The 19831-nt window shown below is 38.8% G+C and overlaps 1 protein-coding gene across 1 annotated transcript in view; it reads right to left on the bottom strand.

The window, feature by feature from the left end:
- The window catches only part of CFAP54 (cilia and flagella associated protein 54), a 311831-nt gene that overhangs the window by 37319 nt on the left and 254681 nt on the right, over window positions 1–19831 (bottom strand). Inside the window, exons 65-66 of the mRNA XM_082349512.1 lie at window positions 6375–6481; window positions 3795–3936 (exon numbers count right to left, since the gene is read on the bottom strand). Of these exons, the coding sequence (XP_082205638.1) occupies window positions 3795–3936; window positions 6375–6481 (249 nt within the window). The remainder of the gene's footprint in view (window positions 1–3794; window positions 3937–6374; window positions 6482–19831) is intronic.

Below are 19831 nucleotides of genomic sequence, written 5' to 3'. Positions count from 1 at the left end.
AAAAATCCATACTGAGATAGAAATAAATATATTTGATTATAGAGGTTATGAAATCCTGTCCAACTCCCAAACAGAATTGATCTCTTCAAGTGTCCTAGTTAACTTCTCATTAGTGCCAAGTGAAGGTTGTCATGACAACGAACTGGCAGATTTTAGTCCCTGGAATTTATCTGATACAACCTAGAACCTAGCTGTTTTTTTTTTTTTTTTTTCTTAAGTGCTGGTTAGTATATTGGGAAAAAAAGAGAAAAGTTTATATATTCCTTCCATTTCACAACTTTCAAATGTTGTGAGTTAATTTGTTAGCTAATTCACCTAAACTAAAAATAGCAGGGTTTTTTCCATTTTGCGACATTCTTTCACATATAGAACCACCAGAACTGGAACACATCTCAAAATGCCCTAATTAAAGCCGAAGAAACAATTTTTAAGTTGGATAATAAAATAAACTCAAAAACACAGAGGACAACATCCGGATTGAAAGCAGTTTGTTCTACTCAGGGACTGAGCTACTCGCATATATCACTCAAGTCAGGACATGAGAGCAAGTCACAAAGCTTGGCTAAGGCAAGGTGGGCAGTCTGGATTCTTCCCTCTGCTTGCATTCAAACGCCCCTACTTGCCCCTATTTAGTCCTGATTTGTTTATATTCATAGTCAACTTCTTGGCTCAGGCACTGGGCTCATTGTGATGAACTTGATACCGACATCTGACTCCCAGGAAAATTCTGATGGCTCTCATTCCAACCAAGGGACAATCTCTTCATCTCAGCAGTATCTGAGTGAAAGGATCCTGTTTAGAGATGAGGAGAAAACTAGTCCCAGGAAACATTAAGTGACTGGCCCTCGGTAGTAAAGCTGAGTGGCAGAGCACAACCTAGAATCCTTACTCTTATGGACATTCGCTCTCCTGTCTCAGACAATGTAAGTTGAAAAGACAAATCGGTTCAGGAGAAAAATAATCATTTGCCTTTTATGAACTATATAATAATGGATTCAAGGACAATTTCAGCAAAGAACAGTCTAGGTTATGGCTCAAAGACAGCAAATTGGTAAGTTTGGTCTATGACTAAAAAACTGTGATTGTAAGTGATCTACTAAAGAAGTTCGAAAACGAAATGAGCTGAGTTCTTGAATACAGATATGAAAGGGCAACAATGCACTTTAGGAGAAGAATTACATATATGAATCTCATGAGTTTGAGATATCTGATCTATTGGGAGATTTATTCTGAGTACTCAGAATATCATTACTATCATTAAACATCTGGTAATTTGTGTTGTAACATTTGAGGACACTATAAAGGATGTGCAACTAAAATTCTAAGATACCAGTTCTATGATAAATGTAGGCACAGAGCACAGGTGACATAAATTCTGGAAAGTTGCTTTTTGCAAAGACTAACTGTTCTTGCCTGATAATCCTCTTACAGCTGGACTTGTTGCTTTCATAATATTGAAAAACGCACTCATTCACTCCACTGGTAAATTCAGACTGAAAAACGCCAACAAGTATATTCTGCAGATCAGGAGAGTTGCCAACTTTTGCACTTTCACATAATCGATGTAAAGATAAGGTAAACAAGAAAACAAAAAGAGCCATACCAATAATACTCTTTAAGAATTAAAAATGTTTTGTTATTGGTCACCAATTGAATATTAAACTAGCAGAAAGTGATTTTTTTAAAAAAGATACAGCAGAACAAAAATAAAGGAAAGATCCTAAAAGCTTTCAGAGAAGAAAAACAGAGATGGGACCCAAGTGGCTGGGAATTCAACCAGAAAAGCAGCAGAGGGAGGTGCCAGAATCAGAGCTGTGCTGCAGGCACTGGGGGCAACCAGTCCTTAACCAGAGCAGGAGCGGGGCCTCCAGGAAGGAAAAGAAGAGTTGAGATGTAAGTATAAACACTTAGGTACAAATCTATGGATGAATATATGACAGATCTGATGTAATGATCAGAAAGAAGTTAAGAAAAAAGACAAGTGAAGAAACCTTATACAGGAAAGGAAAATAACCACAGTACACTGTGACTTGGCTGTGAACATTGTTTACAGGCTTATAATGATGTAAACACTGAATGCTGATTTAATTAAATCCTGTGATATAACAATATTTAGAAAGGATGGGGAAAGGAGAAGTTGAGGAGAAGTATAGGGAATCCTTGTATAGTAAAGTCCTTGTATAGTAAAATCAATAGATATTATATAAAACTGGTTTATCAAGAAAAAAATTATTATTTTGGGCTGTCATTAGCACTATTCATCAATTTTTCCAGCTTTCCTCTTTCCAAGTTGGTAGCAGAATTGTTGGCATGGCTCGTGACTTACTTGGCCAGTGAAATGTTAGTGGAAGTGATATGATGGAAACTCAAAGAGCCAGGGTGTGATTTGCCCCTTTTCTTCCCTCCTTCCCAGTGACTGGGGATGTTCCAGAGGATGGATGTGCCACCAGCCTGGAGGCTGGTGTGAGGAGACATGGAGCCCAGTGGACCCACTTGGATTTGAAGGGTATTGGTTATCTTGCTTTTCATGACTGATCCTGCATATTATTTATAGACTTGGAAGTAAATAACAAAAGGAACAGCTGAAAGAGTTGAAAATAGTCTGCTCGCAGGACTGTGGGGTGTGGACAGGTCAGACAGGAGACTGTCCCTTTTCATTTTAAACCTTGTACATCTATTTGATTAAAAACAAAAAAAAAAGCCATGGTACCTACAGAACATATATCTCAAGCAACCGGATGAATGTGCAAATGGAAATTCAAAGAGCAAGTGATTAGGGGAGAACAGGTATTCCCTGCTCCTCTCATTTCCATAGAGGGTAAGGAACTTCCACTCCACTCCCGAAGAAGGAGGGACACTTCCAGCTTCTTTTGGACGCAGCCAGGAGAGCGGAGTCACTTATCTGATTGGTGAGTTTGGGAAAAGCAAACTAGGCTCAGCCCCATTGGGCCAATCTTTGCTTACACTGTTGAAGGCACCCTGCCTGCAGGACTGTTATTCTCTGCTCCCCCAGGCAGTCAGCCTGGCAGTCAGAAGGGGAGTGGGGGAAATCCTACAGTTACACAAGTGTGCTAGATTATTGTGTGACTAGGTGGGCAAGTCTGGCTAATTCAGGGGTGAAATATTAATAAGCTTGTTTGGCCATAGATCCAGAGCCATGTTTGCTAATCAGCTTTATCGGTAATGATGCAATGTTTGAGATCTCCATATATCAGTTTCCTGTGTCCTATTTCTCAATGGATTTAGAACTCAGAAGGAACTCCTCCAAAACATGAATATCAGTCATCACTCAACTCTGTAAACAGATTAATAACACACTATAAGGATAATGCCTTTTTTTCTAGTTAGAAAAATATAGATGTGTAGAAGAAGTCTGAAAGATATATGCTTATCTATATTTTCTAATTTTTCTTCCCCTATTACTTGGGTAATAAAAATGCTCAAATACTAGACCTAGAATAAAAAATTAAAAGTAACATTATAAACTTACAGAGCATTGTTTCTTAGGATTCATGGTTACATCTGAATGATTTCTCTAGATTGGCTTTGTTTTCATTTACCATCAGTTTCTTATAATTGGTATGCTTAGAAGAGCTTTGAAGAAAACATTACTTATGTGTCCAAAAGTTGGGTTATATCTGGTACTCTAAGTAGAGAAAGTACAGGCCAGAAGAACCACCCCGTTCAAGTTTAGTTACATAGTTATGCTCTGATAAAGTAAAAAATAATTTAATTATGTATAATGACATCCATCCTGCAATGGCAATAAAATTTTCCATTATTTAATAACCTACTTCCATTTCTTTACCAATTGATTCCTCTTCCGTTTCTTCTACTTGAGATACATTTTCATTTGAAGTAACTTTAGGAGTTGTAGGCAATGATATTTCAGCGATTTGCGTAAGATTAGATAATTTCTCGTGAACTGAAATAACTCTAAAAATAACAAACATATATGCATTTTACTTGAAAAGTTAAGTAAGGCATTCATTTATTCCCAGAATCAATAAAACATGTAAAGTAAGTCCTTAGTCATTTAACACTTAGATTTCTGGCATCCCCAAACATCATTCAATCACTCCTTCATTGAAGAGACATGAGCACAGAGACACAATTCTCACCTGCATAATGTTTATGATCTAGTTATATGCTCAGACAGATTTATAATTACAAACTGGCAAAGACACAAAGCAAAAAAATGTAGACATCCAAAATATTTGCTTAAGATGAAAATAAAGAAAATAAATATCTACATGGGCAAAGAAACACCAGGCAATGACAAAAGATCTACTCCTACTTAAACTCAGTGCCACGCTCTGATTGGCTGGCTGGCCTGAAGATAAGAATTAGGACAAGTCAGCAATGGCTCTAAGAGACGGGTCAACGAGCCCACGCAGTGACAGGTACTGTGTGGGGAGTGGGGGTAGGGAGAAGAATCAAGAAAAAAGGAAAAGCTAAAGCCGAGGAAGAGGGCAGAGGACACAGTGGCAATTGTGTGGAGGACAGAAAGCTTCTGGAGCTGCGGTCCAGTGAACTATGGAGGCGCTGGAGACAGAGGTTAACTAGTGAATACAGTCAGAAGCTGGAAAAGCACTGAAACAGCTGAAGGAGGCAAAGAGCCACCCGCAGGGCTCCCAGTGACTCTAGGATACAGGCGCGTACAGCGCAGGTGCACACGTATGTGTGCGGGGATGTGCGGGTCTCCATGCAGGGACGGAGGGAAATTTTTATGAAAAAGAAGTAGATGATGCAAAAAAGCAAAATGACATCAGGAACAAATGCAAGAACGTCGATTTCCCCAGTTTCCCGCAGCATGCTCTTACTTTGCCTTCTATAGGATGATCAACAAGAGCAATTCCCCATAGACTGATCTTGACCCTCATAAGAACACAAGGAACTCCACCCTAGGTGGGAGAAATAGTGTCACCAAGGGATGAATCAGATGAACGTTTGTCAGGCAACTTCCTCTATAATAGCCGCAGTGACAGGGGCATGTCCCTAACTTTAGTCACCCTACCATTGATCATAAACACACCCAAATCAAGAACTTTTTGGAGTAAAACAAGAATCCTGTCAGTTTGATTACATTCTGCTCTGCAGAAATTATAATCACTTTCATCATGTGGTTCTGAAAAAAAAATTCTGCCATGTTTCTGGATGTACAAGGAAAGAACATAATTTCCTAACTTTGTGGCTTAGCTGTGCTGGTATAGTCCTGTGTCTAAGATTTTCCACCATGTCACTGAAAAAAATTTTAAAAAGGAAAAGAAAAAGAAAGTTGACTGAATAATTGAAAGTATGCCAGCCCTTGAAACATCTCTTGTTTTATTCTCTTTCATGGAGAGGCCAAAGAGAAAGAGTTCTTCAAAATGGAAATCAAGGACCAGGAACCAGACTCTCCAGGTAAGGACAGAGAAGCGCCAAGTCCCTGCACTCAGCAGGTGGTGAGCAGGGCAGAGAGCTGACACTGACAGACACAGGAGGCCATGATGAGACTTGACATTTGCCCAGTGCTTTCAACCTTTCAAAGTATCTGCATACATTATACATGCATACAAAGTATATGCATGCACTGTCTGGCTTGATCCTAACAATAACCCCAAAAGGTAGGCAAAATATTATTTCCATCTCAGAAATGAGAAAATGGAGGCTGAGGTCACAAGGGCAATGAACAATGGAATCAAAACTAAATTAACTAAGCAAAGAAAAAAAATGAAAAACAAACAAGGAATTTGGTAAGGTGAAATCAGAAAAGAGAAACACCAGGCATGAGCAAAAATTAGAGTCTCCATCCCCTGTTTGAAGCAGAGGGAGGAAAACAAGAGTGGCTGATGCAGAGGCTTTTGACTTGGGGAACAATATAAAATAGAATTGGGCAAAGAGGAAAGGGTGAGACCAGGATGGTGGTGGAGTTTGGGCTTAATTTTGCAACTTAATTCAGAGCCACATTAAGTTCTTTTTAAAACACACCCCAAACTACAGGCAAAATATAGTACAGACAACATCTTTGTACTGTCTGTTATCTTTATGAAGTACCAGAAACTATTCCTCCAACAACTCTAGGTCCTATTATTATTATTCCCATTTTACTGATGAAGAGACTGAGGCACAGAGAGGTTAAGTAACCTGGTCAAGGTTGCTGAGATAGGAAGATACGAAGGGGCACAACCAGCATTTGAACCAAAGCAGGCTGAATTCAGAGTTCATGCTCTTAACCACTGCAATATCATACTCTGCTAAGTAAAAGGAAGCCTTTTCCAAAAATGTCTTCTAAAAGTTCTTCTGTGATTTACCTTGTATATTACTGAAACAGTCAATCTTATGAAAGTATCAGCAAGGAGGGTTAGAGCTGTGGATAATCCGTCTTTACTTGCCTGTTTAGTGGAACCCAGAAAGAGCCAACATATACATTGTTGTAAGCAGTAGATGTAACATCTGAAATATTCAGGGGCTTCATATTATAGGCATACAACAATAACACCTATAAAAAAATTAAAAGACATTTAACATGTTACATCAAACTTACACTTTGCCTCAAAACTGCAGCATCGGTTCTCAAAATAGTGTCATTATACTTTAAAAGGTTTTTCTTTGGAAGAGAAAAATGAGGGGTTTTTTTGTTTGTTTCCAATTCACTTTAAAGAGAAATGATATGAACAAGAATTGTGCAAAGGTTATGAGATGAAAATAAATGCTAGTTGGTACCAAGGTTATATTATTTTTGAAGACTGACACTTCTTACTGCAGTTAAGTTTAAATTTCAGCCTCTGAAGGCCCTCTGCAACAAGTTCTAATGTATATTATACCTGGTGAATATCCAACTTTGTTGCTTGTTCCTTCTCCATATGCCCCTTTCCCATCGGTGGTCATAGGTACTTTTGTGCATTCACTTATGCTGTTCCCTTCCTGTTCTCTCTGTGTATTCCATCCACACACAACTTACCAGCCCCCATCTCTTAAGATGAAACTTCTCCTAATGACTTATGCTTTAGTAATTTCCCTGATGTTTGAACTCTGAAAATTCTTAGAGTCAGTCCCACACTCGACAGCACCTATTTACAATCATGAATTCACAGAATTTGAAATTCAGAGGACCTTAGAGGTGGTCTGCTCTAAGTCTTTCCAAGGAAGCTGAGGTCCAGAGCTGACAGTCAAAATTAACTAATTAAATGTATGCATTTATCTCCGCTTCCTCACAAATCAAACTAAAATAAGAGTAAAGGGATTTTGGGAATTCCTGGCAGTCCAGTGGTTAGGACTCTGTGCTTCCACTGCAGGGGGCATGGGTTTGGTCCCTGGTGGGGGAACTAAGATCCTGCAAGCCACCTGCAGTGTGGCCAAAAAAAAAAAAAAAAAAAGGGGGATTTTTTTTTTCTTAAAGGCATAAATCCACAAAGACAGAAGCAAGAGAGAAAATGAAGCAGATGAGAGATGTTAGCAACATTTTGAAAGCACCTCTGCTTAGTCAGCAGAGAGGAAAGGCTGTGTCCCACCTGCCTTCAGAGGGGCTGCCAACAACGAGCATGACCAAGAACCTCAAACGCCTTGGGGACAACCTCCCTCCCATCCCTTCTCCGAGTCCATGCAACCAGGAGACTCCCTCCCTCCTTCCCCGCCTCTCCTCTGCTGGCCAAACTTCTTCCGTTTTTCTCTCTGCTGAGGTTAAATCAAAGATCTATGCTCGGGACTTCCCTGGTGGCCCAGCGGTTAAGACTCTGCGCCCCCAATGCAGGAGGCCTGGGTTCAATCCCTGGTCAGGGAACTAGATCCCGCATGCTGCAACTGAAAGATCCCACACGCAGCAACTAAAGATCCTGCATGCGGCAGCGAAGATCCCGCGTGCTGCAACTAAGACCCGGTGCAGCCAAATAAATAAATAAATATTAAAAAAAAAAAAAAAAAAAAAAGATCTATGCTCGGGCTTCCCTGGTGGCGCAGTGGTTGGGAATCTGCCTGCTAATGCAGGGGACACAGGTTCGAGCCCTGGTCTGGGAAGATGCCACATGCCGCGGAGCAACTGGGCCCGTGAGCCACAACTGCTGAGCCTGCGCGTCTGGAGCCTGTGCCCCGCAACGGGAGGGGCCGCGATAGTGAGAGGCCCGCGCACCGCGATCAAGAGTGGCCCCCGCTTGCCGCAACTAGAGAAAGCCCTCGCACGAAACGAAGACCCCAACACAGCCAAAAATAAATAAATAAATAAAGTAGCTATTAATTAAAAAAAAAAAAAGATCTATGCTCAGGAGGGACATTAGATTCCAGAGGTGAGGTGCTGAACTGAAAACGCTGGAATGAAGTGAAAGTCTATATTCAGAACAAGAGACATCCCTCTACCCCACTCCAGCCCCTGCCCAGACGTAGAAAACCAAGCAGGAGTCCAAAAGAGTCCTCTTTGGGGAAATTTACCAGATGAAAAGACCTACAGATACTGACATTTCAAGATCCACCAATGAAGCTGCTAGCTCCCACAGTCACCCTGCAGTGAGGCTAAAAGTCCATAAGCCTGACTCAGTATGCTTCTCAGTGCCTCAAACATGAACGGACAGCCAAGGGTCACTAGACATGAAATGAAAGGTAGAGACCGAAACTAATGTACGAAAAGGAATTTGGAGAATCAGATACAAGACAGAGAGCAGAAGAAAACGTCACTGAAACCATAATTAATATCCTCAGAGAGAGAAAGGCCAATATTGCATCTATGAAATAAGAACACAGTGCTATTAAAATGAAAGAGAATAAGAGCTCTTAAAAATTAAAAAATATGATCATAACAACTAAATAACCAATAAAAGATTTGAAATATAAAGTTAAATGTATCTCCCTCCAAATAAACCTAAATTTAAAAACATAAAGAGGGGAGAAAAGATGAGAAAAGTAAACATTCAATCTAATAGGCTCAATATCTGAATAACAGAAATTCCAGAAAGTGCAGAGATCATCAGAGGGAGGAAATTATCAAAGAAAAACATCTCCACGAACTGAAGAATATACTTCACATATTGAAAGGGGCACCCTAAGAATCCAGCACAATACCCACACCAAGGCACATCATGGAATTTTAAAACATAGAGGACAGAGGGAAGATCCCCAGAGTTTCCAGAGGAAAAAAGTCACAAAGAACTAGGAATCAGAATGGGAACAGAACTCTCAACAGCAATGCAGGATTGCCAGAGATAATGGAGCAGTGCCACCCACATTTTGAGGGAAAATAATTTTCAACCTAGAATTCCATGCCTAGGCAACAATGAATTAAGCATTAAAATGATGCTTAATTTTTGTCAGACACAGAAGGCCTTAAACTCCTATGAAAGTTCAGGGTTAATTTTAGTCTGTTGCAACCTTGTTAATCATCTCAGGGGACTGAAGTCATGGAATTATTCCTTGGCGAAACCTGAATGGAATGTACTAAATAGTGATTAAGGTAGCCCTGTTTTAGGGTCTGAAACACACAAAGAGGCAGCCAGCTAATCAGCATTTTTTGTAGAAAATGCACATGTTGATGATCTACATCTGAATTCTATTGTTACCTTCACTTCTCTCACTGAGTCTGGCTCACGCCTGGTTTTGACTACATGATCAGAGGGGTACAAAAGACTCCTCTCCCAGGTAAGACAGCAGCTTTCTTGAAACTAAGATATCTCACCATATTTCAGCGGTTCATGACCCACAGATGACGTGTGTCCCGTGCAACTGAGAGAGGACCCAGGAAGCTGCTCCTGGGTATCTTAGTCTCTCCTTTAGTCTGAAATCAGAATTAACTTGAATAAAGTAGGGCAATATTTAAACAATAAAACACTAAACTCACTCGCATAGTTGTTGTGAGCCAGAGCTCTGGAGCCGGGGTGCCTGGGTTTGCCTCCACCACTTACTGGCTGTGTGATCTTGGGCAAATTATTAAAACATTACGCTTCTGCTTTCTCATTTGTAAAATTAAGATGTGGTAATCCCCATCCCATGGATCAGGGTGAGGATTGAGTGAGTCAACGTAAAGTGCTTTAAGCAGTATTTAGAGCATTATTGTTGTCATTTTTAGCCCCATGATCACTACTGGCTCCTTACCCTTCCTGGATACCTCATTTTCTATATTCTCTTGGACCTGCTGCTAATCCCAAACCAGCTTTCCATCTAATCCTCCAGTCTGTCCTCATCTAATCCACTTAGTTCTTAGTTGATAATAGTGCTTAGTTCTATTCCCAACTTGTCTTTACTCCTCAAGGATAAGTTATATAACCTTGCATACTCAGGACTGGATTCTTCAGGAGGCAATACGCCCATGATAAAATTTCCAGTGTTCCTTTATTCACTTCTGAAAATACTCTTTTTTTTCAATGGAAAAGAAGTGATATGGTTTTGACAAACACTGAGGAATACTATATTAAAACTGCCTTGTATGTTCATCATTATCAAGTAGGATTTATCTCAGGGATGCAAGGATGATTCAGTATTTGCAAATCAATCAATGTGATGCACCACATTAACAAACTGAAGAATAAAAATTATATGATTATCTCAATAGATGCAGAAAAAGCTTTTGACAAATTCAACGTCCATTTATGATAAAAACTCTCAACAGAGTGGGTATAGAAAGAACATACCTCAACATAATAAAGGTCATATATGACAAACTTACAGCTAAAATCATGCTCAATGGTGAAAAGCTTTTCCTCTAAGATCAGGAACAAGATAAGGATGCCCACTATGACCACTTTTATTCAACACAGTATTTGAAGTCCTAGGCACAGCACTCAGACAAGAAAAGAAGATCAAAGGTATCCAAATTACAGAGGAAGAAGTAAAACTGTCACTGTTTGCAGATGACATGATCCTATATATAGAAATCCTACAGACACCACAAAAAACTATTAGAACTCATAAATGAAGTCAGTGAAGTTGCAGGATACAAAATTACTATACAGAAATATATTGCATTTCTATACACTAACAATGAACTATCAGAAAGAGAAATTAAGAAAACAATCCTCTTTACAATTGCATCAAAAAGAATAAAATACCTAGGAATAAATCTAACCAAGGAGGTAAAAGACCTGTACTCAGAAAACTATAAGACACTGATGAAAGAAATTGAAAACAACAGAAACAAATTGAATGATATACTGTATTCATGGACTGGAAGAAGTAACATTGTTAAAATGACCATATTACCCAAGACAATCTACAGATTCAATGCAATTCCTATCAAAATACCAATGGCATTTTTCAGAGAACTAGAACAAATAATTCTAAAATTTGTATGGAACCACAAAAGACTTCAAAGAGCCAAAATAATCCTGAGAAAGAAGAACAAAGCTGTAGATGCTCCTTGATTTCAAATTCTACTACAAAGCTATAGCAATCAAAACAGTATGGTACTGGCCCAAAAACAGACACATAGACCAATGGAACAGAATAGAAATAAACCCACACTTATATGGCCAATTAATCTACAACAAAGGAGGCAAGAATATACAATTGGGAAAAAACAACCTCTTTAATAAATGGTGTTGCGAAAACTGGACAGCTACATGCAAAAGAATCAAACTAGACTACTCTCTCACACCATATACAGAAATAAACTCAAACGGATTAAAGACTTAAATGTAAGACCTGAGACCATAAAACCCCTAGAAGAAAACATAGGCAATATGATCTTTGACATTGGTCTTAGCAATATTTTTTTGGGATCCATCTCCTCAGGCAAAGGAAACAAAAGCAAAAATAAACATATGGGACTACATCAAACTAAAAAGCCTCTGCACAATGAAGGAAACTATCAACAAAATGAGAAGACAGCCTACTGAGTGGGAGAAGATATCTGCAAGTGATATATCTGATAAGGCATTAGTATCCAAAATATACAAAGAACACATGCAACTCAAGCTCAAAAAAAGCAACAAACAAACAACCTGGTTAAAAAATGGACAGAGAATCTGAGTAGACATTTTTCCAAAGAAGACATACAGCTGGCCAACAGGCACATGAAAAAATGCTCAACATCAAACATTATTAGGGAAATGAAAATCAAAACCACAATGCTCACCTCACACCTGACAGAGTGGCTGTTATAAAAAAAGAACAAATAACAAGTGTTGATGAGGGTGTGGAGAAAAGGGAAGTCTCATGCACTGTTGGTAGAAATGTAAATTGGTACAGCCACTATGGAAAGCAGTATGAAGGTCCCTCAAAAAATTAAAGATAGAACTACCATATGATCCAGCAATTCCACTTCTGGAAAAAACATTAATTCAAAACTATATATATATATATATATATATATATATATACACATATATAGTTATCAATATATCAATCAATCAATCAAATATTTCTCAGCCATAAAAAATAACAAGATCTTGCCATTTGGGACAACATGGATGGACCTAGAGGGTATTATGTTAAGTGAAATAAGTCAGACGGAGAAAGACAAATACCACGTGATTTCACTTACATGTGGACTCTAAAAAACAAAACAAATGATCAAACATAACAAAACAGAAACAGACTCATAGGTATAGAGAATAAACTTGTGGTTGCCAGAGGGGAGAGGGGTTGGGGGATGAGTGAAATAGATGGGGGAGATTAAGAGGTACAAACTTGCAGTTACAAAATAAATGAGTCACAGGGATGTAATATACACATAGGAAATATAGTCAATACTACTGTAACAACTTTGTATGGTGACATGATAACTAGACTTTTCATGGTGATTATTTTGTAATGTATACAAATGTGGAATCATTATGTTGTACACCTGAAACTAATACAATATTGTAAAACAATTTTACTTCAATAAAAAAAAAAGAAATAAAGAAAAAGAAAAAATCGTCTTGTCCTCACAGCCCAGGAACAGTGAAAGACGAATCCCTCTTCCACTAGATGGAGCTGATTTGTAATTTCCTCATCTTGATGTCTTAATCACCTAACAAAATGCTTGGCACATAGTATGCACTCAATAAATACTTTACTTATTAGTTAGTAAGCAGTTGAGCTATATGTGTTTTGTAAAGAAATCAATATTAAGAATGAAAAGACTTAGGTTCCCATTCTTATTTTTGTCACTAATGAGTTGTGGTGTTGGTCAAGTCATTTTACCCCTGTGGAACTCTGCTTCCTCATCTGTAAAATGAGAATGTCGATTAGGTGTTCTCCTAGTTTCCTTTCAGTTCTGACATTTGACCTGGGTGATACCAAAAGTCAGAGGTTACCAATGGAGCCCACTATATAAACTGGCAATGGAGTAACTTCTTGGAGAGTCATCATGAGAGCTGTAAGTTCACTGGTAGCACCAGCCTAGACCAGTGCTTCTCAACCTTAAATGTGCATACATTACTTGCACATTCTAAAATGTGCAAGTAAAACGAATATTCTGATTCAGTGGGTCTGAAGTGAGACCTGAGATTCTGCATTTCTAATGAGCTTCCAGGGGATGCCAGGGGGGCTGTTTCCTGACCACACTCTGCAAGGGCCAGGGACTATCAGATGCCTGTCTCATTTATGCAGCTTTTGTCTTCCCCAGCTTCCAGAAGCTGGATGTAATTTTGGGCCCCATCTGCAGGACCAGGCTCTAGTTAATCACTTAGCCAACAAGTCCCAGAATCCAGAGGACCTCAGAGGGAGGTCCTGGGCATCTGTATGATCTCTAAGTTATAGCACTCCTGACATCCAAGTTGATAACATTGGGCTTTTGCTTTTGTTAAGACTTGGTAATTTTCCCAGGAACCCTAGCTCATCCTTCACTATCCTGCTAGGCCTGAGCTTGTCTCGAATGCACAGTCTGTTTCTTTGGGACCCTGAAATAGAGTCTTGCTCTTCTTAGGGATTTAAAGACCTCCAGAAAAGAGCACTGGCTCCACATTTCTTGTTCCCAGACAGGCTGGACTTCTGAATAAACTTATCTCCAAGAACTATTTCAGCTCTATCCAAGTTTCTGTTTTTACTTGCCAGATGGAGTCTTGCTTTTCAGTGCTTTGCTTGATCAGACTTCTTGCACTTGATCATGCTTGTCTGCCTACATCTTCTGTGGCCTCTGAAGAACATGCCTTGGGCTGTCCAGCTGCCTTCAACACAACAGCCTTTGCAGTCGTTTGCTTCCCTCCAACTCAACAATGTGTTGAGTTGCTCCAATCCTGATTCATTGTCAACTAGCATTCCTCCATCCTGGGTCTCAGTTTCCTCTTTTGTAAAATGGGGCTAATGATAATACTCGGCCGTTTGGATCCATGGGTTCGGCATCCGTGGATTCAACAACCCGTGAATCAAAAATATTTTTAAAAATTCCGAAAGTTCCAAAAACGAAAATTTGAATTTGCCATGTGCTGGTAACTATCTATATAACATTTACATTGTATTAGGTTTTATAAGTAATGAAGAGATGATTTAAAGTATACAGGAGGATGTGCATAGTTTATATGCAAATACTATGCCATTTTATACAAAGGTCTTGGACATCTATGGATTTTGGTATCTGAGGGGGTTCTGAACCAATCCCCTGTGAATACTGAGGGACGACTGTACCTACCTCATACAGTTGCTGTGAAGTTAATGAAGTAAAATACCTGGAACACAGTAAGCTCTACATTCGTGTTCATTATTGCTATTATCTTATGGGTTTCATGAGCTGCACCCAGTTTTTCCAACATTAAACTCTACACTAAAGGTCTAAGATAATGAATAGATGAAAGCTCACATACATGAATATTTAAAGCATCACACAAATTTCAGTGTTATCTTATGAAAAAATAGACTCTTAGGTCTGAGAAGATCTAGCCCTCCCAAGTCAGCGTTTCCTGATTTGGTAGCTGAGATTTATGGCAGCAACTGAATCTTTTATCATGACCCAATACATACATACTCATTGTCAAAGGGGGAAAAATGTCCCTGAACTAAGATAGGAAAACTGTGTGTTCTGGGGGCTTCCCTGGTGGCACATGGGCTAAGAATCCGCCTGCTATTGCAGGGGGCACAGGTTCGAGCCCTGGTTCAGGAAGATCCCACATGCCGCAGAGCAACTAAGCCCGCGCACCACAACTACTGAGCCTACGCTCTAGAGCCCGTGAGCCACAACTACTGAGCCCACGTGCCACGACTACTGAAGCCCACACACTTAGAGCCTGTGCTCCACAACAAGAGAAGCCACCCCAATGAGAAGCCCGCGCACCAAAACGAAGAGTAGCCCCCGTTCGCCACAACTAGAGAAAGCCCACACGCAGCAATGAAGACCCAGTGCAGATAAAAATAAATTAATTAATTAAAAAAAAAAAACTGTGTGTTCTGTGTCTTTGTGGCTTACGCAAGTCACTCAAGCAACCTGTTTAAATCAGAATTTGTTAGTTGGTGCTCTGCTTCTAATCTCTGTCTGACACCAGTTCATGCGCCCATGCTAACTGTCAGGCGTGACTGTTGATTCATGAAACCTCGTTATTCTAATTATCAGCCACAGATGCAGGTCTTAACATTAACTCCCACGATCATCCTGCCCCAGACTGATAGGGATGTGATATTTCTACAACCTTGTGAAATGAACTTTATACTTTGTTCCTCATTTTTTAAAACTAACTATTTGGGTAAACAATCTGTTCCCCAACAACGTCATCCTTTCATACCCTTTCTGAGTGGATATACTCTTTTATCACACCTTGTTGGTTCTCTTGCCAGCAAGTAAACAAATTCATCAGGATGCCAAATGTCAATCTAGAAATGTTCTTTTTAACAGTATCTGTCATGAAACAAAAGTTTCAGAAAACAACATTTTCACTTACTGTATGTGATGCATTCTGATATTGCCTTCTTATATTTAATTTCTTTAAAAATATACTACTCATGACACACTATATTGACTCCATGACCCATGAGTATTCTTGGAACTTTTGTTTGAAAACTACTGTACTAAATTCCCCCAAAGAGACCACAGATTTATTATTCTAAAATGTATATGGAATATCTGGCAAGGATTGGGTATGGAAAGGGTGGGAAGGAGAATACTTTCAAAATATGAGAAATAGCTTTAAATGTTTCTGGGGAGTGATGTGTTCAAGTTTCTCTTTTTTGTGTGAGCAGGAGGGATGTATAACTGACCAAGAGTTAGCAGCAGGTTGCCAGCCTGAGGAAGAAGAATGAAGAGGCAATTGGGAGAAGCGTGCTTGAGAGCAAAGAGAGGTGGGCTCTGGAGGTCTCACCATCTGACACGGTTCACGTGAGTCAAGGAGCAGCAGAAGTTACCAGAGCCACAGCTAGAGGGGACAGCACTCAAGAGGTAGGAAGTACAGGAGCAGACCATGGCAGGAGGCAAAAAAAACAGATTAAAAAGTACTGAATAGGGTAAAACTATATGGCAAATGTTGTTGGAAGGTTCCTCTGCAAAAGGTGGTAGTTAGACCCCCTGTCCCATTTTTAAAAGCTTGACTCCTCTTCAAGACTCTCCTAGAATCAGAATCACTGTTCTACCTCTCAGAGTTCAGGCATTGATACTGAACTGCTCCCAAATACTTGCCCCCCTTCCTGCTCCCCAATTAGCCCTGTTGCAAATGTCTATACATGCATATGAACATAGATATGAATACAGATATAGAGTTAGATAAAGATAATAAACATTAAAATAAGGAGTTACGTATGTGATACAGATTTGTAAACAGCATTTAGAGAGAAACTAAGTTTTTTCTCCTATTTGCTACGCACTTTAATTTTTGCTGGTTAGGCAGAGTTTACTCTATTTTCTGCCCATTGTTGGCAGCTAAAGTATGTATAAGGAGATATTGTTGGTAAACTTTAAAAGGTGCTTTAAAATAATGCTTACCAAGTGTATTACATGTGTATTTGAAGTTAAACTTTCAAACAGCATAATAATGTGAAAATCATTTCACATAAGAATAATAAATGACAACTACTGTTTAGGTCGAGAGTTTACACAATTATCTCTAGGGTACCCATGATACAGAAAAGTTAACTAATCTACTGAAGGTTACAAAATTACTAAGTAACAGAGCTGGGATTCAAAACAAGAGTCTGATTTGCTCCATTCTGAGGGCTCTAGAGTCTGTGTTCTTAACCAGTACACTAATGTAAGCAAAATAAATAAAAGAAAACCATTCCCAGTAAGACTGTGCAAAGACAAAGTCTCAAAAGTGGCTCGTGAAAGAAGTCAGAATATTTTTAAAGCAACAACAATTTGACTCTCAAGAGAACAATGGAAATGAGTAGATGACATTTTCAATGTACTGAAAGAAAATAATTTCCAATCTTTAATTCTTTACTCCATAAAAATTTATTTCACAGATAAATGTAAAACAATGATATTTATCAGGCAAACAAAAATTGAGTGTTTGCCTCCAGAAGATGCTCACCACAAGAAATTCCAGAATATGTACTTCAACAGAAAGAAGTGATCCTAAATGGAATGTCTAAAATGCAAGAAGGAGTAGAAAGCAAAGCAAATGATGAATATGTAGAAAATTCTAAAGGAAAATAACTCTTGTATAAAACAATTAAAAATAATATTATTTTGGTTAAAAAAAGAAAATGTGCAATAATATCATTTAAGTCATTAGAGGAATAAAGATCATTCATTAACTTTAGACTGGGACTTCCCTGGTGGTCCAGCGGTAAAGAATCCACCTTCCAGTGCAGGGACACCGGTTCGATCCCTAGTCGGGAACTAGGATCCCACATGCCACAGTGCAACTAAACCCGTGGCCACAACTACTGAGCTCACGCACCTCAACTAGAGCTCGTGTGCCACAAGCTACAGAGCCCATGTGCTCTGGAGCCACGTGCCACAAATACAGAGCCCACGCGCTTGGGAGCCCAGAAGCCACAACTAGAGACAGAAAACCTGCATGCCACAACTAGAGAGAAGCCCGCACACTACAATGAAGAGCCTGCTCACTGCAACGAAAAAAATCCCACATGCCTCAACGAAGATCCCATGTGCCGCAACTAAGACCTGATACAGCCAAAAATAAACAAATCTTTCAAAAAAAAAAAAAGAAACTTTAGACTTTGATAAGTATGTATGTTGTCCTGAGGGTAACCACTAAAAGCACAGCAAAAGAGCGCATAATTTCAAAGTTCAGAGAGGACAAATGAATGAAAATAGTAATCAATCCCAAAAAAGGGAGAAAGACAGAAAACCTGAGGAAAACAGAAAATGTGAGACAAGTGAAAACAGAAAATAATATGGTAGATTTAAAACCAAATATATTATTATTTGCATTAAGTGTGAATGGACTAACTTCTCTAGTCAAAATACAATATTGTCAGACTGTATTTTAAAATATCCAAGTGTATACCTTTATTTAAAAATACAATTAAGGGACTTCCCTGGTGGTCCAGTGGTTAAGAATCCACCTTCCAATGTAGGGAACTCAGGTTCGATCCCTGAGAACTAAGATCTCACATGCTGTGGGGCAACTAAGCCCACACGCCGCAACTACTGAGCCCGTGCACTTTGGAGTCTGCATGCCACAACTAGAGAGAAGCCTGTGTACTGCAATGAAGAGCCTGAGAGCCGCAATGAAAGATCTCACGTGCCACAACTAAGACTCGGTGCAGCCAAACAAATAAATAAATAAAACACTTTGAAAAAAACAATTAAAACACAAGTACACAAACGGGTTGAAAGCAAAAGGTTACAAAAAGAAATATTATGAAAATAACAACCACAAGAAAGTCACTTTCCTCTAGTAATATCAAACAAGGCAGACTTTATGAGGGAAAAATCATTATTACAAAAAGGTCAGAAGTCACTGAATTCACTGAGAAGTCACAATGCTTATTAATCTGTTTGCACCTAAGAACAAAGCCTCCAATTAGGTAAAGTAAAATTTGACAGAACTACAAGAAAAAACAAAACAACAGCAATCTCAGTGAGAGAATTAAATGTTAAAATCTCAGTACAGCTGACTCTTGAATACATGGGTTTGAACTGCACAGGTCCCACTTTATGAGAATTTTTTTCAATAAATACGTATGATTATACTACACAATCCATGGCTGACTGAATCCAAAATGTGGATATGGAGAGCCAACTGTAAAGTTACACATAGATTTTCAACTGTGAGGAAGGTCAGCACCCTGACTCTTATGTTGTTCAAGGGTCAACAGTAATTGATTAAAAAAAATAAATCCCACCGAGGCATGTGGGATCCTTTGTTTTGATTTTCAAACAAAAATAGAAAAATCACCAAGAATATAGAGTATATGAACAAGACTATACAAACTAACCTATTGGACATATATCAACACTGCCTCAACAACTGAGGAGAACACATTCTTTTTAAGAGCAATGGAATATTTACACAATAAACAGCTTCCTGGCAAAAAAAAGCAAGCTTCAACAAATATCAGTCATACAGAGCATTTTTTTATTACCACAGAACAAAATAATCTACGAATAAATAACAAAAGACAACTAGAAAAGCTTCATATAGTTTGTAACTTAAGAAACATATGTTGAAATGACCCACGAGTCAAAGAAGAAATCACAATGGAAATTTTAAAAGTTATTTTTAACTGAAAGATGATGACAGTACTATAATAAAACTTGTGGGATGAAGCCAAAGCAATATTTAGAGAGAAACTGATAGCCTTAAAATGCATAGATTAGAAAAGAAAGAACTAAATATTGAGCTAATATCTATCTCAAGAAGTCAGTAGTTAGGAAAAGAACACACACACACACACACGAAAACAACAGTAGAAGAAAGATATTCAGGGTTAATGAAATAAAACTAATTAATGAGAAATCTCTGGTGATGATGATCAAGAAAAAAATGCACAAATAAGCAATATAAGGCATGAAAAGGGATACTTCACTACAAATACACCAGATAGCTTAAAAATA

The sequence above is a fragment of the Balaenoptera borealis genome (genome assembly GCF_965194805.1).
Source record: "Balaenoptera borealis genome assembly, chromosome: 13".
Classification (NCBI taxonomy): domain Eukaryota; kingdom Metazoa; phylum Chordata; class Mammalia; order Artiodactyla; family Balaenopteridae; genus Balaenoptera; species Balaenoptera borealis.
Note: the sequence above shows the minus strand (reverse complement) of the source record. Positions and strands in the feature narration are given on the sequence as shown.